This window comes from Carcharhinus amblyrhynchos, chromosome 12 (genome assembly GCF_965287045.1).
Source record: "Carcharhinus amblyrhynchos chromosome 12, sCarAmb.v2.hapA, whole genome shotgun sequence".
Lineage (NCBI taxonomy): Eukaryota > Metazoa > Chordata > Chondrichthyes > Carcharhiniformes > Carcharhinidae > Carcharhinus > Carcharhinus amblyrhynchos.
Window position 1 is genome coordinate 29,535,671 of NC_137335.1, and position 25,336 is coordinate 29,561,006.

A 25,336-nucleotide genomic window follows, 5' to 3' on the forward strand; every position below is an offset into this window, starting at 1 on the left:
TTGACTTCAGCTATCTTGGTCTGACGTTTTGCACTGTGTTCCTAAATTTATCCACCTTTTATAAGTGCGTTCAGAGGTGTCCCATAAGCCAATCTGTTTGATCTTAGTTGCCATCTTCTCCATCATGTTCAGTGGTGTTCCAGAATTTTGAAGATTTGTCTGTTCCTTTGCCTTGTTAGTCACTCCAGAAAATGTATTTTAATTGTAGTCTGCAAATTGTGTTTGTGTTTAAGATCTCAGCAGTTGACTGCAAGGATGCATTGGAGATGATATGCAACCTGGAGTCTGATGGCGAGGAGAACTTAGCCCTCATCTTATGCACAGCTTTCCTCACACGGCAGCTTCAGGAGGGAGATGTATACTGTGCATGGTGAGTCACCCTTCTCACCTGCTGGAGGTGAATTATGTGTTATTACAAGAGCATTTGCTAAACTAATCCGATTTTGTGTGGAGATTCACCTTGGGAGTATATGGTTCTCAAGCTACAACTGGAAGAAAGCTGATTTTTCATTTCCAGATGTCTGAACTTCTCAAAATTGTTTATGGAGATGCAGTCCCCTTTCTGTTGATGTTTTAGCAATGTCAGTATAACGGGGCTAACACTGTTATAATTTTCCTTTGATAACTATTGTGCTTGTTTGATGTGTGAACACTGAGAAAAGACATTTTTTCCATTTTAAATGTTCAGAATCAGCATCAAACACACTCTAGCATACTCAGATATAATGTCCTTACTCAGCTACAGCAGTGTGCCTTAGCTATCCTTAGAAGAACATTCCAAATCCACCATTGTGCACTATTCTTATGACTTCTCTGAGTGATGCTGCAGCAGCCTGCACCATAGTGTATAGTTTAATGCTATAAGCTGGATCACCCCCCACCAGAAGTGGTTAAAGACTTTCCAAACTCTCATCCATTTAGGCTTTGAGTCTAAGAAAAGCAACTACATGCTATCCCACTGTTTCACCAAGTTCTTGAACAGATCAAAACAAATGTGTGCAATTGACAAAAGGATAATTGATAGTATTGCAAGAGCAAAAGGGCATGATAATTAAAATGGTAGGTACGTTTTGAGGTCCTACAAGGAGTTTTGTTGAGACTTTTTGCTTTATATCAAATATATTTTCTTCAAAATATTCTAAATTAAAACTTTTGGTACTAACTTTCAGAAATTTGCTTTAGAGCCAGTTGTTAAAATAGTGATTTAATGTGATTTTGCTGTGTTTAATTTGTTCGTAAGCATTGGCTGGTTAACAGAAAAATGAATATTATTGGTACAGTTAAGTAGCTGAGTGTATCTGTGTAAAGAATTGCTTGTTAAGGATAACTTTGTAATAATGGAATTGTGCTGAGGTTTTGGGGCACAAGGAGTTGTGTCACTATCTCTGAGTTAGAAGTTCCAGGTTAAAGATCTACTCCAGGACTCAACCATGTTCAAAACATGGTTGAGTATCAACAATCCTTCCACCAATGGCATGTGGCAAGACCAAGATTCCTGGTCAGCCATATGATGAAAAGGAATCGGAGTTTCTATACCAGAGGTACTCAGACTGGGTTTTGCGACTGGGATTCTAAGTCTTGTATGTGTGCATTAATTATTCTGTCATTCAGCAAATACTTCCGAGTCTTAACTTTTTGTTATTGTTAATAGGAGCCCGCACTCAGAGACACTCCCTTATCTACTCTCACCTGCAGTTGACTGGTCTGAGTGGGCCCCAAGAAGAGCCAAAGGTTGGGGGGTGAGTGAGGCTGCAAGAGCCAAGGGCTGAAGAAGGGCAGGGGGTAGTCAGTGGAGAGCCAAGGCCAGGGGCATGGGTGGGGAGGTGATGTGGGACCGTGGGAGTTGGGATTTGGGGGGTGGGGGGGTTGGGGTTTGTGGAGGTGAAGAGCTGGAGCCCGCATGGCTGAGAGTTGGCTGCAGGAGGGTGGTGGTGTGGCTCGGTTAGGAAGAAGAGTCAGGTGAGAGTGGGCAAGGGAATGTATTTGAGCAATGTTGCCATTAAAAATGACGAAGAAGTAAGTCTTTGAAGTATTTGTTTATTTATTATTCATTTATTGTAATAAAGTAAGACGTAGCAGCATCTTTTTAAGTTTTTAAGTATGTTCGTACCTATTGCACAATTTTTTTTTGTGGTTTGGTTCTTCAATGTAATCAGGGTGTTGTCACAGGTCCCTTCAGTACTTTTTGGAGGTCAGAAGTATTCTGTGGCTTGAAAAGTTTGGGAAACTCTACACCGTCACTATCGAGGATGGTGGTGGAGGGAAAATTTTCAGGCCGGAGGCCTGTTACCAGCAGTGTACCACAGGGATCAGTGCTGGGTCCTCTGCTATTTGTGATTGTTTTTTGTCAGTGACTTGGAAGAGGGGACTGAAGGATGGGTTACTAAGTTTGCTGATGACACCAAGATTGGTGGAGTAGTGGATGAGACAGAGAGCTCTTGTAGGCTGCAAAGAGACATTGATAGGATGCAGAGCTGGTCCGAAAAGTGGCAGATGGAGTTTAAACCTGAAGTACGAGGCAGGACAAACTTGAATACAGATTACAGGGTCAATGGCAGGGTTCTGAGGAATGTAGAGGAACAGAGAGATCTTGGGGTTCATATCCACAGATCTCTGAAGGTTGCCACTCAAATGGATAGAACCGTGAAGAAGGCTTATATTATGTTAGCGTTTATTAATAGGGGGTTTGAGTTTTAAGAGCTGTGGGGTTATGCTGCATCTATACAGGACCTTGGTGAGACCACATTTGGAATATTGTTCTGGTCACCTCACTATAAGATGGACGTGGAAGCACTGGAGAGAGTGCAGAGGAGATTTACCAGGATGCTGCCTGGTTTGGAGGGTAGGTCTTATGAGGAAAGGTTGAGCGAGCTGGGGCTTTTCTCTTTAGAGCAGAGGAGGATGAGAGGTGACTTAATAGACGTTTATAAGATGATGAGGGGGATAGATACAGTGGACGTGCAGAAACTATTTCCTCGGGTGGATGTAGCTGTTATTGGGGGGCATAACTATAAGGTTCATGGTTCGGGATATAGGAGGCATGTCCAAGGTAGATTCTTCACTGAGTGGTTGAGGGGTGGAATGCACTGCCTGCTGTGATAGTGGAGTCGGACTCTTTAGGAACTTTCAAGCAGTTATTGGATAGGCACATGGAGCACACCAGAATGATGGGGAGTGGGATAGCTTGTTCTTGGGTTTGGACATAGCTCGGCACAACATCGAGGGCCGAAGGTGGGATAGCTTGATCTTGGGTTTGGACATAGCTCGGCACAACATCGAGGGCCAAAGGGCCTGTACTGTTCCATGTTCTATGTTTATCCATACCTCAGGCTACAATGTACATGTAGTTTACAGCAACTCAGTCTCTTTGGGGAGCTGTTGGGCTCAGTTGGTTGGACAGCCAGTTTGGGCCAGATTGATGCCAACAACATGGGAATTGATCTCTATTCTTACTGGGGTGGTTAAAAGACCTGCCTCTTTGCCCAACCCATAGTACAGAACAGAATGTTGTTCATCAGACTTAGCTCGAGCAGAAAACTGAAGAAGAATAATGCAAATGATTTGGTAGTGTTTAAGTGTGTTATACTAACACATGGGGAGGCAATCTTACTGCCTCGTCCCACTGGTTGATCGGGGTGGCAAGTTAAATTGGGTAAGAAGCAAAAAATCAAGTTTGTGCCTGGTTCTCATCTCTCATGATCTTGCTGGTCCTGTTTCAATGTGCATTAGCACATTTAAATGTAATTACGCCCATTGTGAGATGCATGATCAGCATGACCTGATCAGGGTAGCCATTATCCCACACAAAGTACTAATTTGCCCTAATTTGGCATCAAGCTTGCTGGCTCTGGACTAGTTAAGAGTTTGCCAATAAGGTCAATCTTCTAGCATGTGGAGATGTGCATTGCGATGCTGATATTGACTAGTGAGGATAGGCTTGAGTAGATTCCTCACATAACCAGTCAAGAAAAGGGAGCTCATTAGACTGTTCAATTTTACATGGGAATTTGAGTGCAGGATGAAGTACCTTTAAGATAATGAAGCTCTTGCGTGCAGTTGCAGATTCAAAGACAGCAAACATATCATCCATGTGTTGAAATATGGACAGGGTCCATTGACTTTTCATGAAAACATTTCCTGTGGAAACCAACAGAAATGTTAGCAAGAGCTCAGCCTAGAGGAGATCCCATGGCAGCACCCTCTATTTGAGCTTATATGGTGTGTTTAAAGCTGAACTCAATTGTAAGAGTTTCCAAGTTCATAAATTCAATAAATACAGATTCAGAAATGGCATTGTCTAGATTGCCAAAATATAAGAGCATCATGCAAATATCTATGGCTTCCTTGAATGGCACATTGGTGAGCAGGTTTGAAATATTGAACGAGCACATGAACACGACATTGCTATCGACATGCATGTTGTATCTAGATTTCACAAAGGTTAAGGAATCTTTCACTGTGAAAACTGATCCAGAACTGATTGCAGCAACTCACTCAACCATTTGGCTAATTCACAGATAAAATGGGGCACAATGGGGTATCACCTGTGTGTGCCTTGGGCCTCCATATCTGTCCTTTAGACATTGGAATATGTCTGGGCATTGTACCTTGCTTTAAAGTAAACAAAAGCATTGGAGACAGTAGTGCTCCATGGCAACGCCTCAAGTAATCTGTCTACTGCAAACTATCAACACTTTGCAATATAAATTGTTACTCCCATTCAAATTTAGTATTCTTCTGTCTGTCTTGAGTGAAAGACAAAAAACTTTTTTCCAGCAATTTCAATGTTGATAAATGTGCGGTCGCATATTTGAAGACTAAGGTGTTCACATATTGTTTGAATAAGAGTCAATAGGGTAGAGGAATAAGGTGATCCAGGGTAAAGATACGTATGATCTAAATTGTGACAGAAAGAACATAAAAAAGCAAAGCAAACCACTCGAGTTCATTACCAGATAAATTTGTGTATCTGTTGGTGAGACCACCCTTGGGAGTCCTGTGCACAGCTCAAGTCTCCATATAATATAAAGCGTACAGAATCTAGCTCCAAGAAGGTTTACAAGGATGATACCAGAACTAAGAGAATATCCGTGATAGGACAAATTGGGACACCTGTCTAGAAAAGATGCGGCTGAGGACTGAGTTGATAGTGACTTTTAAGATTATGAAAGGATTTAATACAGTAGAAAAATTGTTTCCACTTACATTTCTGCTAAAGGTCATGATTATAAAAATATCCTTAACAGAAATTTCAAGAGAGACTTCTTTACTTGGAGAGATGACAATATGGAATACACTACCACAAAGAGTAGTTGAACTGCATAGCATTGGTCAAGGGAGGATTTGTTACAGGTGTTCAAAATCATGAATAGTTCTGATAGAGTGATTGAAGAGAAATTGATAAAATGTTACTGACCAGAGGACTCAAATTTAAATTGACAAAAGAATTAGAGGTAACAAGTAGAAGCATTTTTTAAAAGAGAAGTACAGCAAGTTGATTTGATGCCTGGAAGTGTGGCAGAAACAGATCCAATAGGGAACCTCCAAAGGAAAATTGGGTAATATTTGAAAATAAGAGTACAGGGCTTTGGGGAATGAGCAGGGGATTAATAGCATAGATTTGCCAAAGAACACTGGGTTGAATGGCCTACTTCTGTGCTGCATCATTCTATAATTTCAAGGTGCATTTAAGGGAAAGTTACGTAAGCGCATGAAGGAAAAAGGAATAGAAAGATATGTAGATAGGATTAGAGGAATAGGGGTGGATGGAGGTTTGTGTAGCACATTCCAGTTTGATTGAATGGCCTGTTTTTTAATGCTACTGATGTTATGCAACCCAACTTAAGAACATAAATAGGAGCAGTAGGCCATTCAGCCTGCTCTACCACTTAATAAGATCGTGACTAATATGTTTATGGCCCTTAATTCCACATCCTGCCTCTGCTCCTGCCATATAACCCTAGACTTCATTGTGCCATTTTTAATTTGAAACAAATGATAGGGGGCAACAATCTCCATGGCTCACCTTGACCAGGGTCCACTTGCCAACAGCTCAGTTCCCTTTTCCCATGCATTATAAGTTGTTGCTCCCTCTGAAATTTGGCATTCTTGTGTCTGTCTTGATGAGTGCAAGATGAAAACTTTGGCCAGCATGTCTCTTTTTCCAACAATATTCCAAATCTGTAATTAATTAGCAACTATTTCTATTTGAAATTAATTTGGTAATTATTCAACCATTGAGTAATTTTATTAATGTCTTGTTAAATGTTGTCACATTCTTCCTCAGTGTAAACTACACCCTGCAATTTGGTGTCCACAAATTTTTTGTGATATTTCTGATTCCAGAGTCCAAATTTTTTAACCATATTGTAAAAAAAACTTTGGTCCCAATACTAATCCACTTTTGCAGCAATTGCTATCCTGAGTAGCCACTCTCTTCTGTTTTGTAGCCAATATGCTATCCATGTTCCTAGTTGTCCCCTGACTCCACATGGTCTGAACTTGTGAAATCAGTAACAGCTAAATACTTTTGATTTCAGGGAACTGACACTCTTCTGGAGCAAACTGCAGCAACGGGTGGAGTCTTCCACACAGATCTTTCTGGAGTGCTGTCGGCAGTTCTCTATGTTGTCCAAAACAGTTTATCATATTTTCTTTCTTATTAAAGTCATACAATCAGAGGTAGGAATAATCCTTTGTGCAAAGTTCCATTGCATGCTATGTTTGAGAACTAATTGTAACACATTTCTGATTTGAATGTATAACAGGGCAAGTATAGAAGTATGAGAGGAAAGAGCAAATCCTGGTGCTGTAAACTTGCCCATAATATCAACAGCTGAACATTTTTTTATTTCTGTCATGGGATGTGGGTGTCACTGGCTAAGCTAGCATTCATTGCCCACCTTGGCCTCGAAAAAGAGATCTTATATTCGTGCAAATGAGAGAATGTAATTAGAGGAAAGAGCTTACATTGATATAACACCTTTCACATTCTCAGGATTCCCCACAGCTAATGAATTTCTTTTGAAAGATTGTCACTTATTTTGTAAATATGTGCACACAGCAAGATCCCATAAGCAGCAATCTAGGTAAATGACCAATTTGGTGATTAATTCAGTTCTCAATTTGATAAATGTTGGTCAGAATACTGGGAAAACCTCACTGCTGTTCTTAAAAATCACAACTGGCCCTTTTTTAGTACATCTGGAGGGTAGCTAGGCTGATACTTTGACATCTGTTGGCTCCTGCAGTGCAGATCTCTCAGTACTGCACTGAAGTATCAGCTTAGACTGTGTTCCAATCCTAATGTAAGTTTTGAATCCACAGCCTGTAACTCAGGCTACCGTATTACCAAAGTTAACGCCAGACAGTCAACTACAAAATTGATTTTTCCCTTGTGAAGTTCATCACACTAATGATTAGGTAGGTTACCATAGTTTTGATCTGTTGTACTTGATATTACTGTTCAAAGTCAATAATTCCTCCTTAATTACCCTTGGAGATAATGGCTAACAAATAATAACTTCTGTTGCTATCACGGTGTGACAGTCACTGCAGTAGAAGCTGAGAAATGTTCAGCTTTTTAGTAAATCAAATTATAGATTTACTGGTATCAGAAACATTACATATATTAGTTCTGGGTTTGGATAAAAAAGGCAATATAACAACAAAGGCCCTTTGATCAATAAAGTATCTCACTATGAAACAATAAAGAGAAATCTGCAGTATTGCAAATCTCAGATATATGTTGAAGTACAAGGTGATACCATCAGCCTAAATAAGAGATTATTTATCAGAACCATTGAAGGGTGTACATGTACATTGGGCCCTAACTTCACTTAATGGCAATCAGCACCAGATTGCCACTCCATACCCACTTACCGTGCCAAATTTTGTCCATACCTGTCTCATCCAACCTTCTTGACTCAGGCTGGACAAGATCTAGGCAGCACAGAGATCACCAGGGCCCAGCATTATAGTGTAAAAGAATCGGAGAGAAGGCGTAGGTGCCCCCTTTTTTTAAGGCACTATAAATTACTCAACCTCAAGTTTCTCTCCAACTCCCATGTAAAATTCCACCATCTTTTCATGCAAAGTGTTCCAGATCCTGACAGTCTGTGATTAAGATCATAGTTCTTGGTCTTCCTTCCAGGTACTTTGCCAATGATTTTAAATTGGAGTGGCAGTCACTGTCCAATTGCTACTCTTCTCCTGCTTGTTTTTTTTAACACAGTGCCAGAGCTCTGCATTTCTCATCCGGATTTCTAAACCAGGCCTGTTCAGAAATATTGAGCATACTTGTTCCCCGAGCCCTCCTTCACAGTTCAGGATAATCAGGCAAAGCTTAGCTGCACCCCTTTTTTTAATGGTTCTAGCTGCATATTTTGGCAAGTTCTTTTTCTCACTAATACATTTAAATAACCTTTCACTGTGTTAGTGAATGAGTGTGAAGGAGGTAAGTAACTAAGTGGTAGAGTTCGATGGTAAGCCTAGGATATCAGCTGGGTGGGGTGATAGGATTGGGGTGGGGGAGGATGGTATTGGGGCGGCGGGATCACGAATGTCATTTGTATAGTTACCCAGGAGTTTTTTTTAAAGCTAATGTTTATTAGTCACAAGTAAAGCTTACATTAACACTGCAATGAAGCTACTGTGAAATTCCCCTAGTTGCCACAGCCCAGCACCTGTTCAAGTCAATGCACCTAACCAGCACGTCTTTCAGAATGTGAGAGGAAACCTGAGCACCTGGAGGTGCTCAGACATGGGGAGAATATGCAAACTCCACATAGACATTGACCCAAGCCAGGAATCGAACCCGGTTCCTGGTGCTGTGAAGCAGCAGTGCTAACCTGTGTTCTACCATGCCACCCCACTATGCTACCGTGCCGCCTCAGTCAAATATACAAAAAAACAAAGAAAAGTAAGCACAGGCACAGGCCCTTCAGCCCCCCAAACTTGTGCCGATTATGATGCCTGCCTATACTAAAACCATATGCATTATATCCTCCTATTCCTACCCTGTTCATGTATTCGTCCAGTTGCGCCTTTAAATGACGTTATTGTACCTACTCCCACCACCTCCCCAGGCAGTGCGTTCCAGATATTCACCACCCTTTGTGTAAAAAAAACTTACCTTGCGCATCTCCTCTGAACTTTACCCAAGCACTTTAAACCTATATCCCTTAGTATTTGACTTTTCTACCCTAGAAATGACTACCTGCTCTGTCCATGCCACTCATAATCTTGTAAACCTCTATCAGTTCAGCCCTCAAACTCCATTGTTCCAATGAGAACAAACCAAGTTTATCCAACTTCCCTCATAGCTAATACCTTCCAGACCAGTCAACATCCTCGTAAACCTCCTCTGTACCCCCTCCAAAGCATCCACATCCTTCTGGTAGTGAGCTGACCAGAATTGAACACAGTATTCTAAATGAAGTCTAACTAAGACTCTGTACAGCTGCAACATATTCCACCAATTTTTATACTCAATGCCCCAACCAATGAAGGCAAGCATGCCATTTGCTTTCTTGACTACCTTATCCACCTTCGTTGCCACTTTCAGTGATCAGTGAACATGTACGCCCAGATCTCTCTGCTGTCAACATTCCTAAGGTTTCTACCATTTACTGTATAATTCCTACATACATTGGACTTTCCAAAATGCATTATTTCACACTTGTCTGGATTAACCTCCATTTGCCATTTCTCCACCCAAGTCTGCAGCTGGTTTATATCTTGCTGTATCCTCTGACAATCCTCTTCACTATCCGCAACTCCATCAATTTTTGTGTTGTCTTCGAACTTATTAACCAGACCAGCTACGTTTTCCTTCAAATCATTTATATATACTACGAACAACAAAGGTTCCAGAATTGACCCTGTGGAACTACAAAGACATCATGAACACCGCTAGTCAGAACCTTCCATTCAGAAAAGCACTCTTCTTCTGCTACCCTCTGTTTTTTGTGGCCAAGATGTGGGTATGCCGGCGTTGGACTGGCGTAAACACAGTAAAAAGTCTGACAACACCAGGTTTTAGTCCAACCTATTTATTTGATAATATTCTCACAAGCTTTCGAGGGGTTGCCCTCTTCGTCAGGTGAATGGAGAGTTCTGGCCTCAGACAGAGCATATAAAGCACAGACAGTTTAGAGATTACTGATTAAAATGCGAATCCTTACACCTAACCTGCTGTTCAAGACCTGAAGTGGCTGACAATGTGAGTGGTAGGAGCACTGATCACAGTTTAAAGAGATGTGTATTGTCTCCAGACAGTACAGTAAGTGAGGTTTTAAGAAAGGATGTCCCGAAGCATGGTACATTGGGGAGACCATGCAGACGCTACGACAACAGATGAATGAACATCGCTCGACAGTCACCAGGCAAGACTGTTCCCTTCCTGTTGGCGAACACTTCAGTGGTCATGGGCATTCAGCCTCTGACCTTCGGGTAAGCATTCTCCAAGGCGGCCTTCACGACACACGACAGCGCAGAGTTGCTGAGCAGAGACTGATAGCCAAGTTCCGCACACATGAGGACGGTCTCAACAGGGATCTTGGGTTCATGTCGCACTATCTGTAACCCCCGTGACTTGCCTGGGTTTGCAAAACCTCACTTACTGTACTGTCTGGAGACAATACACATCTCTTTAAACTGTGATCAGTGCTCCTACCACTCACATTGTCAGCCACTTCAGGTCTTGAACAGCAGGTTAGGTGTAAGGATTCGCATTTTAATCAGTAATCTCTAAACTGTCTGTGCTTTATATGCTCTGTCTGAGGCCAGAACTCTCCATTCACCTGACGAAGAGGGCAACCCCTCGAAAGCTTGTGAGAATATTATCAAATAAATAGGTTGGACTAAAACCTGGTGTTGTCAGACTTTTTACTTTATTTTGTGGCCAAGCCAGTTCTGTATCCATCTTGCCAGGTCTCCTCTATTCCATGTGACTTCACCTTTAGTCCTAGTCTACCATAAGGTACCTTGTCAAAGGCTTTGCTGGAGTTTATGTATACAACATCCACTGCCTTTCCCTCATCTATCATCTTCATCACTTACTCAAAAAACACAACCTCCCCTTCACAAAACCATGCTGTCTATCACTAATAAGTCTATTTATTTCCAAATGTGAGTAAATCCTGTCCCTGAGAATCTTTTCCAATAATTGCCTGCCACTGACGTAAGGCTCACCAGCCTATAATTTCCTGGATTATCCCTGCTGCCCCTTTTAAACAATAGAACAACATTGGCTATCCTCCAGTCCTCTGTAACTTCATCTGTAGCCTTCTATCAAGGCTCCAGCAATCTGTACCCTTTCCTCTCTGTATTCTGGGTAGATCCAGTCAGGCCCTGGGAACTTATCTACTTTAATGTTTTTTAAGTCACCCAATACCACTACCTTTTTGATATTGACATGACCCAGAATATCCACATACCCTACCCTAGGCCCCTCATCCATCAAGCCCCTGTCTTTGGTGAATACTGAGGCAAAGTGTTCAGTTTAGTGTCTCGCCCATTTCCTCTGGTTCTATGCATAGATTACCTCCACTATCTTTGAGTGGACCAACCCTTTCCCAGGCTACCCTCTTGCCTTTAATGTCTCTGTTTATAAGCGAAAGAGATCACATTGCATAGTTTATTCCTCTCTAGATCCTCCTGAAAAACTTCTGGTAAGTGAGTCAGAACCTCAAGTCTCTGGGCAGAATTTTCCCTTCCCGCCAGCCACAGGGATCTTAGCAGGCAGGACCCGGACCACGCAAAGGTCCATTGATCTCAGGCAAGGTCTTGGGGCAAGCGCAGCTGGGAAATCCAACTCTTTAACACAGACTTGGATGCAGGGGAATAGCCCATCAGAAGTTGTAACTTCTCATGCAATTCCCATGGCTTACTTACCTTGGGACTTCCAATGCATCTGCCAGTTAAGCTTTGGGAAACAGCCATCCGGAGACCAGAATATCTGGGCCATGATGTCTAGTTACTGACCGCTTGGCAGAAGGAATAAGGTAGGGTCCTAACTTTTCCAAACTCTCTTCATAATTGAAATCCTTCATGCCCTGACGGCATTGTGATATATTTTCTGTCTAAGACTTTGCATCCTTATGGCCCAGTTGAGGCTGAACTCAGATTTATGATGTTCTTACGTGATCTCTTTGTGTTTATAAAGAGATATTAAATATTAAAACAATGATATTTCAGCCATCTTAACAACTTGCCCTGCCACCTTCAATGTCTTTTTGCTCATTTGCACTTTTCAGAACTGTACTATTGATATTATATTGTCTTTTCATGTTAGTATCCCAAAATGCATCACTTCATACAACTCTGCATTGAAATCCTTCTGCCATTTTGTTTTGCCCATGTTACCATCCCACCTTTGTCATTCTGAAGTTTAGATCAAATACTAGTGCAAATCACCTCCTGATCTGGAAAACATCCATTTGCCACCATGCCCTGCTTTCTGTTACTGACTCAATTTCATATTCATACCACTACATTCATTCTTAATTAATACCTTGTGTGGTGCTTTGTTGATGCCTTCCAGAAGACATATTTACAAATCTACTTTAATCAATAACAGTATTTATTACCTCGTAATAATACAATGAAATCAGCTAGGCACAATTTACCCTTCAATAAATGCATTTAGCCTATACTTGACTAACACTTGCTTTTCAAGGAGATGGTTTCTGAAAACTTGCTACCGCTGATGTTGGGCTGATGTCCTGACAGTTTCCTGGTTTATCCTACTCCCCTTTTCATCTCATTGCCAAATAAAGTCATTATCGGGTGAGAGATTTGCTCTAGTCTTGAAGTGATATTAATTTTACAGATTTGCCCATCAGCCATGAACAAATGGAGAGTAATTACTTTCAGTTTGGACGATCACTCCATAAATGATTTCCCCATGTTCCATATACAAGAAGGAATACTGTTGAATAAAGGTTTTTTCTATTAATAAATGTCTAACATTTTTTAAATGTTCAGTGAAATCAATTATAAGCATAGTTCAAACTGTTTTTACCTTTATGTGCCTTTTCAGAATGAGGGAGATAATGGCCTAATGACTTAACCACTAGACTATTAATCCATATTAATCCAAAAACTCAGCTAATGTTTTGAGGACCTGTTATCAAATCCTGCCATGGCAGGTGGTGGAATTTAAATTCAGTTTTTAAAAAAACTAGAATTAAGAATCTACTGATGACATTGAAACCATTGTCAATTGTCATAAAAACAGACCTTGTTCACCAATGTCCCTTAAGGAAGGAAATCTGCTGTCCTTACCCAGTCTAGCCTACATGTGACTGCAAGGCCACAGCAACGTTGTTAACTCTCAGTTGCCTTCTGGCAAGTAAGGATGGGCAATAAATGCTGACCGGCCAGCCATAACTTGTGTCCCACGATAAAAAATGGAAGTGAAATTTTTTTACTCATTAGCAAGTATACAACATTGATCATGGGTGAAAAGTAAATAGTGCTGACTGGAAGTTTTATACAGACTGTATGGAAAGGCACACACTAGTACAATGCATGGTAATCTTGAAAGAACTAGTGCCCTCGAAGATATAGTATACAAATCTCGCTGGTACTAAATCATTAACCGTGCCTGTAGAGGCTTTAAAAGAATGAGAAATCATGAATTGTGTACAGTTTTCATAAATTTGGATTGTATTTTCTTTGAATTTAAAAATGTGTGGAGAGAAGTTGGTTTAGCCTGGTTTTGTGCCATGAATTGACAGCAATAGCAATGCAATTGATAAGTTTATAAAAAGTTAAAGTGATGTGAGGACAACATTTTATCCAGGGCATGGTTGGGGTCTGGAACGAACTTTCCAAGGATGGTGGAGGCAAGTTTGATTGAGGTATTAAAAAAGGAATTGGATTGCAATCTGAAAAAAGAGAATGTGCAAAGTTATGGGGATAAGGCAGAGAAGTGGGACTAGAGAAAATGCTCATTTAGAGAGCCAGTGGCAGCCTCCTGCACTGTAAAGATTCTGTGATAATCAATGTGAACAGTAGCCCAAATGATCAGTAGAGTTGATTGAACAGGTACTTCCTGGTTTCTGGTGTTTGATATTCACCTGCACTTTAAACAATTGGCCTTTGAACAACTAGTTAGTTAGGTCTTCAGACCCTACTGCTCAGTGGACAGATTCTACTACCCCAGCTACTCAGAGTCTTAGTAATTTTATTTTTCCATTTATTTTCGTCCTAAAACCAATGTTCCTGAGCACACACTAATGCTTAAAAAGGCTAAGCTGCTCTGTGTGCTAGTTTAGGGCTGAAAATGAAGGGGAGGATTCAAGCACTAATGTTCTCAGCAGACTAACAGTGAGGATAATCTGGGTAGTACTTCGGCAGAGGTGATGTTGAGCTGCTGATGAATCGAATGTTCTGATCAACTGTTACAAAGTTTCCATGAGTCTTGAGCATTGTCTATTAGTACAGTCACTTGAGTTACACTAATTCCTACAGATTAATGATTAATAACCGAGACAGTTTCTTTCAACAAAGGGGATAATAACTAAAATGATTACTAAAATTAAAATGCACAGGCCACTAAAAAATGCAGTAATTTGATAATATACTTGAAAAAAGAAATAGTTGCAGAGTTATGGGGATGGGGAATTAACTGGCTAGCTCTGTCAACGAATCAAAAATGATATGCTCAGCCAAATGACCTCAGTGTGTGCAATGTGCTTCTGATCTAATATATAGCAGTGCAATGCAATAAATGGGCCATGTGCCACCAGCGTTCCCTATAACATGTGCCCACACAATAATCTTGACTGCCATGTAAAAAAAAAGTGCAAGATGCATATTCGTCGATGGCAGTTTTGACCACTCAGCATTGCTTACTTATTTGCATTTCTAACTGGTCCCAGTCTCAATGAACTGGATACAATAGTAGCCTCTAAGACCCAAGAATAAATGAGGACTTGCTACTACAGGCACAAGGAAAATTCAGTTTATATTACTAACTGTTGCCATGCTTTTGATATTGATTGTAGTTTTTGAATATACAAATTTGTTTTTGGACAGCATTTTGATTATTTTAAGCAGCTAATCACTATAAAACTGTACTAAGTTCATGCAAACAAGGTAAAAACTTAAATTTGTTTTCATCCATGAGTTCACATCCTGGTTATTATATCAAACCTGAGCAATGATTTATATTTAAGATATGATATCTTTATGTTTTACTTTACAGGCAGGGGAGGCTGGTCTTTCAGCTTGTATCGAACTCTGTGTAAGAGCACTGCGCATGGAATCAAATGAAAGTCCCACGGTGAAGACTTCAATTTGCAAGACAGTATCATGCTTGTTACCTGATTATTTAGAAGTCAGACGTGCATGCCAGCTTACCGAATTCCTGTTGGAACCTACAGTGGAAGCTTATTATGCAGTTGAGACTTTATACAACCAGCCAGACCAGAAGTATGATGATGAAAATGGTCCAATCCCTAACTCTCTGAGATGCGAACTCTTGCTCGTTTTAAAAACACATTGGCCCTTTGATCCTGAATTTTGGGATTGGAAGACTCTGAAACGCCACTGTCTTGCATTGATGGGAGAGGAAGCATCTATTGTGTCTTCCATAGATGAACTTAATGACAGTGACCTCTTTGATGAAAACAACGAGAACCATCTTGATGTTGCTACAAAAGAACATTCACTGAATGGACTCCCTAAGTTTTACAGTGATGTGATGAAAGTGCAAAACACTTCGTCTGCAGAAATTGGAATGAAGGTAAAAGATAAAATTGAGAAAGGTGTGGTATCTGCCAGATTTAAGAACTGGCAAGCCTATATGCAGTATTGTGTATTATGTGACCGAGAGTTTCTGGGACACCGAATTATCCGTCATGCTCAAACACACGTGAAGGAGGGAAACTATTACTGCCCTATATGTGCCAAAAGCTTTAAGAAAAAGGAGATTTTTGTTCCACATGTTACATTTCATATTAAGCAATCTTGTAAAGAACGACTAGCTTCTATCAAACCAAAAAGGAGAGTTGGAAGACCACCTAAGAACTTGCCTGACAGTATTGCAGGAAAAAAGCTGGCTGAAATAGACAAGCAGGAACATCGTCCAATTAAAAGGAACAGCCTATACAGTCAGGATTTTATAGTCTTCAGTGATAGTGATGGCTCTGATGATGAAGGCAAAGATAAATCTTACAAACCTGCAATCATGACGACACAAAAAGTGGACTGCACTGAAGATCACACCTGTCCTGTAACACACTGTACCAAATCTTTTAAATATTTTAAAAACTTAATTGCACATGTGAAAGGTCATGGTAATGATGAAGAAGCAAAGCAGTTCCTTAAAATGCAAAGTAATAAAGTTGTTTGTCAGTATTGTAGGAGACGCTTTGTTAGTGTTTCTCACCTTAATGAACATTTGCAAATTCATTGCGGCCCTAAACCCTATGTCTGTATACAACTGGAGTGTAATGCAAGCTTTGGTACATACTCTGAATTGGTAGGACACAGGAAAGAGCATGTACTGTTCAAAGCTAAATGCATGTTTCAGAACTGTGGAAGAATTTTTACTGAGTCCTATTTGTTGTACGATCATGAAGCACAGCATTATCACAATTCCTCATACACTTGCAAATTCTCAAACTGTGGAAATGTTTACTACTCCCAGAGTGAACTGCAAAAGCATGAGGTTGATCATGTCACACATGCTTGTGTGAAAATTGAAGTTGAAAATAGTTTACCTTTTGAAACAAGCCAGCTTGATGCCAATAGAGATGATCAGGTTAATCAATTATTACAAATAAAGATGAAAGATGAGCCATGCAATCAGCCTGACACTTACCAGAATGGCTTTGCTGTTGATTATGTTGCAAGTGAAACTGTTAAATCCAAATCCTCCATGTCTGAAGAATTAAATGCCTTACCATCTAGCGGAGAACAGAGTCATCTTCTTAAAGACACGTACTTTGGAGTAACTGTGAAGAGCGAAGGAGAGATGAGCATGAGTCTGACTCATGGTGTTTTGCCAAAAACGATGTTTAAAGGGGAGGGTACCCTTATTCCACCACAACCTTTAGAAACAAAACCAGGTGAAGCAACAAAAATGGTCCAAATGTTCGGTTGTAAGGTTCCTGGCTGTAATCGAAGCTATACTTCATCACGTAGTGTCAGCAAACACATCAAGGCTACTCACCCTGACTACTACGAAACACTGAAAAAACAGCGGAACACGTCAAAAGTCCAACGGGTTAAAAATCCTTTGAAATGTCAAAATCAGGAAGACTCTTCAAACCCATTGTGTTTTTCAAATGAGGAAAGCTTAAGCATGACACCTGAAAGCACCTTGAACACAGTAGATGCTATTTATCAGCAACCTGTTCCCAGTGTTTTAACTATTGAAAATGGAAATGTATCTCAATCCAGGAAGAAAAAACACACACACAATAAGCGTGCAAAATGGCCTGCAATCATTAAAGGTGACAAATTTATCTGTAGTAGGTGCTATAGGGAATTTACTAACCCCAAATCTCTTGGAGGTCATTTGTCACGACGTGCCATCTGTAAACCTTATGATAAAAAGGAAAGTTCTTCAGTTGTGAAGCAGAAGACTGGGCAGGCTTTATACAAAACAGAAAAGATTCTTTCACCGAGTTCATTTGTCCCTCAGGAACCTGACCCTCCCTGTGTCCCAGATACATTCTTGACTGGCGAAACATTCCTTCAATCATTGGAAATGGGGGACAGTGCAGCTTCATTTGCTGCTCATGAGCTTTTTCCACCAACACAGGAGAACAACTATAGTTCTGCTGTATTTGATCCAAACAAGACTCCCCAGGTCACTAGCCTTCCTGGGACATTTGAGACTGAAGTAATTCAGCAGACCTTTCAACCCAGATTTGGAACGGATGCTGTGGAGGACCACACAGCCAATATAACTATATCACAGGCACTAACAACTGTGTGTAGCCCAGGATCATTTGTGGCTGGTGAAGACATGTCACTCAGCACTGAGGTTCCACCAATATTAGATGCTGTTAAAAGCTCAAATACCTATTCGTCTTGTGAGCCCTTGCAGCAGGCTCTTGAATCCAGTTTTTGTACAGGAACAAGTTTTGTTGGCAATGAGATTCACCCTCAAAATTTGGAAAGCAGCTGTGAGCCAACTATATATTTTACCAATGGCACCCTGCCAGAGATTGATAGCAATCATAATTCATCTCACTCTGCAGACTTCAAGACACGAGATATAAGCATAGCTGAACTTTTGTTGGGCTTGCAAAATCTGAATTTGGAATATGATGAGAAGCTTTGCAGAAGTGGTGCACTGTGTCCTACTTCAAGTTCAGGGACACCAGCTGCTTCTATGAACATCTTGACACACACGCCAATGACTAATTGCACCAATAGTCCAAATATAATCAATCAGGGTTTGACAGATACGCAAACAAGTACATCACTGCAGGCTTCTGAAAATGACAAAGAACTGAAACTGAATCTCATTAAACCATTTATCTGTCAGGAAGGTGGTTGCATCTATAGTGCAATGACTAAAGACGCCCTGACCAATCATTATGTTAAAGTTCATCAGTATTCTAAAGAGCAGATAATGGAAATAAAGATGTATCAGACTAGATTTGCTCCATTTAGATGCCATGTTCCTAACTGCCAAAAAACATTTACAAGAAACTCTAATCTCCGAGCCCACTACCAATCGATGCATCAGGTAACACGGGAGGAGCTGGTAAAACTAAGAATTAAAAGAGCATACTGCAGAAAATCAGATGGTCATTATAAAGCTGTGGATACTGTTCCACCAATGCAGGAAATCAATTCTCAACCTAGAATGAATGGGTCACAAGAGAACGAATCCACAGAACTGCACAAATTGCAGCCAATAACTTCAGGACCTAATGAGATTAACTCAGAAATCAGTCTTCATTTGCATAGCACTCAGAACTCAAAGACTATACTGTATAATCATGGAATGTCACAGAGTGGCTCAGAGCTACTGGTGGGCCTGCAGAATTGCTCAGCATTACCAGCACAACTCCAAAATGATTTGGCCCAATCGGTAGTGCCACCGGATGCTTTGGTGCCAGCACCAGGGTCCCAGGATACCCGATTGCTACTGGCAGGGCCTCAGGATGCCTCTGTGTTGGCAGTTGAGCCGCACAGTGGCCTTGCGCCATCAGCAGGGTTGCAATCTGTCTCACCACTATTGGCATGGCCACATAATGTCTTGCTGCAATCGGTGAGGCCCCAAAATGTATCACCTATACCAGACGGGCTACAGGATGTGTCTCTGCTGTCAACAGTGCAACGATGTGTATCACCGTTACCATCAATGTCACAGGCTGTCTTGCTCCCAGAGGCTCAGGGTATCTCACCGTTAGTGTCAGGGCCACCGAATATTTCACTACTATCGTCAGGGCTGCAGGATGTCTCAATTGTGGCATTAGGGTCACAAGCCATCTCTGAAGTAGCAACCAAGTCAGCAGATAGCTCACTACTGCAGGGTCCCTCATCTGTGCCAGTAGTGATGAATGGCGCCTCGCCAGTGGCAGCAGGGCCGTGCGGCGCCTCGCCAGTGGCAGCAGGGCCGTGCGGCGCCTCGCCAGTGGCAGCAGGGCCGTGCGGCGCCTCGCCAGTGGCAGCAGGGCCGTGCGGCGCCTCGCCAGTGGCAGCAGGGCCGTGCGGCGCCTCGCCAGTGGCAGCAGGGCCACGTGACATCTCACTCCCTGCAGAATCACAAAAGGTTTTAGTATCTGAAGAAAGAACAAAAGATTCCTCTCTAGACCCACAAAGACCAGAAGGTGTCTTGGAGATGTCACCAGATGCATCAATGCAGAGAAGGAAAAGTGAAGATTTGAAGCAAGCTAAAAATGCTGCAGATACAGGAGAAAGAAAGTACAGGAAATCAATTACAAAAATAAAAACTGAATGTAAATTCAATAAATTTCACAAGCCTTACAGGTGTGTTCACAAGGGTTGCTCTGCAGCTTTCGCTATTCAACAAAACTTAATACTGCACTATCGAGCTGTGCACCAGTCTGACCAACAGCTGCTTCACACGCAGATCAAACAAGAAACCACCAAAAATGTCAATGTCCAAGTCAGAGAGTTCCGATGTCAGCTCGATGATTGCTGTAGAATTTTCCAAGGACTCACAGACCTAATTAAACACTATTCTGAACTTCACAGTCTCACTTTAGATGAAATGGGGAAAATAGTATCTTCCACCAGTGAGGGGAAGTTTAATTGTGACCAGGCTGATTGTGTATCTTCATTTACAGTTTTCTGGAGTTTTATTAAACACCTTCTGGTAGCTCATGGCTTAGATGTGGAAAGTCAGCAAAGCGATATGGATGCGACTTGTTTTAAATGTGATTGTGAAGGCTGTGATCGTACCTATGCCACTAGATCTAACCTTTTAAGACACATCTTTACAAAGCACAGAGAACTTCATCAATCTTATTTGATGAGACCCAGAAAAATCATAACAGACCAAGAAAACATTCCAAGAACAGCCAATTACGATGATCTGTCTGACGAAAAGAGCTATTTTGGACTTGAAGAAGTTAGTGAAAATGAAGACATCATAAACCAGGGTAAATCTAAACCCATATCAAAGGAATGTTTCACATCAGATAGCAAAGTTGTGAAAAGCAGTGAAATTGATGGGAATAAGTCTTGCAGCCCTAGAAAAGTTGCTAAGTGTACTCTTAAAAGTAAGGCTCAAGCCTTGGCCATATGTAGCAACAATTCTGCGAGAGAGCAATATCCATGCATGTTTCAGAATTGTTCATCAGTTGTTACCAGTGAACGCAGTCTAGTAAAACATTATAGGATTCATCACAAAATTTCCAATACATTTGTAAGTCAGTACCACGGTCATCTGATAACTTGCAGAAAATCTGCAAGTGTGCAAGGTAAAGCATCGAGTGAGTACGTAACCAAGCATGAAGAGGGATTGGTAGACAATGCTGTCAATGGTGTAGTGATTCAACAGCAGACCAAGCTAAGTGAAACTGAAGTTTTCAACGAGAAACTTGAGAATGATGACTCCTTCAAGACCACTGAAGGATTTTCAGAATTGTTTAATGCTAAACTGATTGATACCAGTACTTCTGCCTGCATTCAAACTGAACAGGAGGAGACAGTAGAGATGATTGCTGAGAGTAAAGTAACTGATGTAAGTAACTATCAGTCTTGTAAGAAAAGGCCAAATGGTCACCTGATCCTCACAGACACAGAAAAAGAATGCATACAGAGTAAAAAGAAAAGGAATTTAATGGAAAATCCTGAGCAGCTGTCGGAAGTTAATTCAGTCCAAATTCTTGATGAGAAAGAGGCTTCAACTCCAGTGCACATCTCATGTCCACACAAGACTCACCATCAAAAGCCTTTTGATTTGAGCACATTTAAACCCATGGGATTTGAATTCTCATTCCTAAAATTCCTTGAGGAATCTGCTCTAAAGCAAAAGAAAAAAGCTTTGTCTGATAAAGGTCCTTCTCACAGTCATACTGAAAAAAGAGCAGATCCTGGATTAACCTCGAGTGTAGTGTTAGGTGACAGGAACAGCTCATCAGCAAACCATCCTGTGAAAGATGACAAAACTTTAAGAGTTCCTATTGACCACATCAAACAGCCAGCTGAAGGTAGATTGAGCATGGGAACTACTGATCATCAAGCCCTTACTGATTTTGCTACTCCCTTGTCTCTCCACATTTTTAAAAACATAAAAATAATAATGGACAAGTCACATTCTGATTGTGTTGAGCTTGCTGAGAAGCAACTTCAACATATGCAACCCACAGTGGTGCTTAGTCGAGTAAAAGTAGACTTTAATATGCTGGCCCAAGTTAAAAGTGTAAAGGAAAGAATTGCTGTAAAGAGTACATAACTCTGTAACATCTACTGTATATATTGAAATAAGTAAGGGTAATTAGAAGCTTTATTTTGCTTTCATTTGGTCCTTGCTAGTAATCAAACCAAAAGGATGCCTTGTACATTTTAACAAAAGCATGTTTGTAAATGTCTAGTTTTTTTAGTTCTTTTTTTAAAAAACAAAAACTAATATGGCAGTAGCCATGTCCACTATATTCTACAGAATCCCTATGGGACAAAATTGTGGCACAGAACAATTGCTCTGTTTATGTAAAACAAATATGATAATCTGATGTCATACAGTTGTATATGGAAGAGGGGCTATTCTGATCTGATAGGCTGACTGTTATGGACGTATGTACATTCTGTTATTGACTTGGTAGATCAGCATTGCTGAAGCATGCTGCTGAAGATGCTGTACGATATAGCTTGACCTGTACTTTATCATTGTCTATATATTTAAAGAGATTGTATCCCGTTTACTACAAATTCTATCTACTACCGATCCATAAATATAAATTCTTTACAACATTGGACATCAGTATAATAAAAACATCTTGCAAAGCTCCAAATTGTTTTTATTTATTTCGTTAACCAAATTATGCAAAAGTTCGCCATCAGTTTTGGCACAACTTTGTAAACAATACTTGAATTGCATTTGTTTTTGGAGTGGGGTGGAGGAAATGTGTAGATATTTTGTATATAATTCATTATGTACTCCATGGGATACTCTCTCTCCTTACAACAACCCTTGAGAGTTTTAAGAACAAGCTCCAGGTAAACATTGTATAATAGCTAGGCTCTTTAACCTTTTGAAGAAATATCTAGTGAAGAAAACATTGCTTTTAAATAAATTCCTACTGAAAGATGCTCCCTAAGTAATCTTTTTCCAATGATGAAACAAAGACAGTGTTGGTACTGAGCCCCTTATTTATGCATTCAATATGATACTGTTGAAAACATTAAAAAAAAACTCTAAAGACATTTGATAGTTAAAGCTGAGGGCATAACTTTTGTGTAGAGTCAGTGCTGAAGACTAGATATACAGATATTTATATATTGACAACTTATGTGAAAAAAATGAATTCAGTTATAAAGATTAAAGTTTCACACTTTCAAATGTTGCTCTGCAATGGGAATTAGTTGACCTTTTGTGGGCACTGTTGTATATACAGTTTTATTGCTCTAGAGCTTTGTTAATGAAGTGCGTACATTTGAAGTTAATTGTTTTGCTTCTGAACTTAACCACCAGTATTCAGTGTCTGAATAATCATCAGTAGCAACTCAAGATATTAACCTGGCCGGTGTGAATTCGCACAGTTTTAATTGGTCAGTCTAGTATACATTGGAAACCAGCAGTGTGACAGCACACAGTCCATTTCATCAAACCAGAAGACTGTCTTTACTTGTACAACTGTACAATGCACCTTGCCAAAGGTTTATTCAAAACATAAACATGATACCCATTTTTTGTATTATGACAAAGTCTGTAATTGTGGGGAAACATTCCTTTCTTTTGTATACCAGTCTGTATAGTCTTCATTTATAGATTTGAATACAGTATTATTGTAAATACTGAAGTACGGTATTAATTTTAATTAGCATTTACATGAACCACTAGAATATAAAATTAGATGTCAATCTGAATAATGCTTTTGTTTTATTAAATTAATATAAAAACACAAAATAAATCTGTTTTAAAAAATAAGTTTAATATTGTTCTCCATTGTCAGATATTGATTTTTCTACTTGAAGTGCCAAAAAGGTCTTGATGTTTTAATTTGATACTTCATCATAAAAGGTTAATATTGCAGGTATGGCAAATGATTAGGAAAGCAAATTGAATGTTGTTGTTTATTGCAAGGGTGATGGAATATAAAAATAGGGAATTTTAGCTACAATTGTATAAGATGCTTGTGAGACAACATCTGGAGTACTATGCACATTTTTGGTCTCCTTACTTGAGAGAGGATATAATAGCATTGGAGCAGTCCATTTGACTGATTCCTGAAATGAAAGCATTTTCTTTTGAGGAAAGATTGGACAGATTGAGCTTGTATCCACTGGAGTTTGGAAGACAATCTTATTGAAGCACTGACGGAGTGGATACTGTAAGGATATTTTCCCTTGTAGTGGAAACTAGAACTGGGGGAGACAGCTTAAAATAGGGGGTCTCCCATTTAAGAGGGGGCTGAGGAGATTTTTTTTTTGAGGGTCGTTGGCCTGAGGAATTCTTTTCATCAGAGAGTGGTGGAGGTAAGGTCATTGAATATTTTTAAGGCTCAGAGATTCTTGATTGACAAGGAAGTTGTCATATATTGGGCAGACAGGAAATTGGAATTCAGCCATGTATGATTAAATGGCAGAGCAGGCTTGAGCAACTGATTCCTAGTTCATATGTTTATACTCTTTTACCTCTGACACAAACTTCCAAGAAATCAAACGAAGTCAAGAAGATTTGGTCTTAGCTACGGCTGCTTTGCAAGTTAAGTTGTACAAAATAAGATTGTTCAGTTCTTGAACAAGTCTTCATCTGGAATATATTACAGCATGCTGATTCAAATGAAATCATACAATCCCTACAGTACAGAAGAACACCACTGGCCCATTGACTGCACTGACTCTCTGACAATATTTATGCAGGCCCTATCTTTTTAACCCCACATATTTAACCTGCTAATCTCTTAACCTATACATCATGGGCAATTTAACACGGCCAATCCACCTAACCTGCTCATCTTTGGACTCATGGAGGAAACTGGAGCACCTGGAAGAAACCCATGCAGACATAGGGAGAACATGCAAACTCCGCATGGAATCAAACCCAGGTCACTGGCTCTGAGGCAGCAGTGCTAGCTACTGTGCCACCATGCTGCCCTGTCTACTCAGACAAAAATATGTGCCAGCTGAGTATGAATCAAAAATAATAGAAAAGGCCATGATCTGTATGTTCTCCACTCTTAAATTTTTTTGCCGCATTACTGCTGATATTACCAATATGTAAGGCTACCATTGTCATTAATAGTACAATCTGTGATACAGCTGACAAACCAGTCTAGTGTTCACCATTTTCCAGAAACCATACATCCTTACAAAGACACCTTAATTTGAAAGAATTAATTAAGGTGACAGATTGAAAATGATTTTGAAAGAGAGCAGTGACCAAGTTGAAGTACACATACAGGGTAACAAGAGTTTCAGTATTGCCAATTTGAAAAGTTTAGATTGACTTTACTCAAAATAACTTTAACAATTCCTCCAAACGTTTTCATGAAAGCAAAATTCTGGAGATGCTAGAAATACTCCTCCTAACCCTGATGAAAGGTCATCAACCTGAAACATCAACTGTTTCTCTTCACAGATATTGCCAGACGTGCTGGGTACTCAGCATTTTCAGATTTGTTTCTCTAAACTCTGTAATCACTAACAGTATGGTTCTCTTTCAGTTGGCTCT

At 40.2% G+C, this 25,336-nt stretch overlaps 1 protein-coding gene across 4 annotated transcripts in view; it reads left to right on the top strand.

Annotated features, from left to right (window-relative positions):
• Window positions 1–22,454, top strand: part of LOC145350880 (zinc finger protein 292-like) — a 197,240-nt gene extending 174,786 nt beyond the window's left edge. For 3 of the 4 annotated variants that reach the window (XM_080200293.1, XM_080200295.1, XM_080200294.1), the window contains 3 exons: window positions 234–370; window positions 6,540–6,681; window positions 15,215–22,454. In XM_080200293.1, the coding sequence (XP_080056419.1) occupies window positions 234–370; window positions 6,540–6,681; window positions 15,215–21,898 (6,963 nt within the window). In that variant the 3' untranslated portion in view covers window positions 21,899–22,454. The remainder of the gene's footprint in view (window positions 1–233; window positions 371–6,539; window positions 6,682–15,214) is intronic. The other variant, XM_080200296.1, reaches the window with a different exon arrangement.
• The last annotated feature ends 2,882 nt before the right edge of the window (window positions 22,455–25,336 follow it).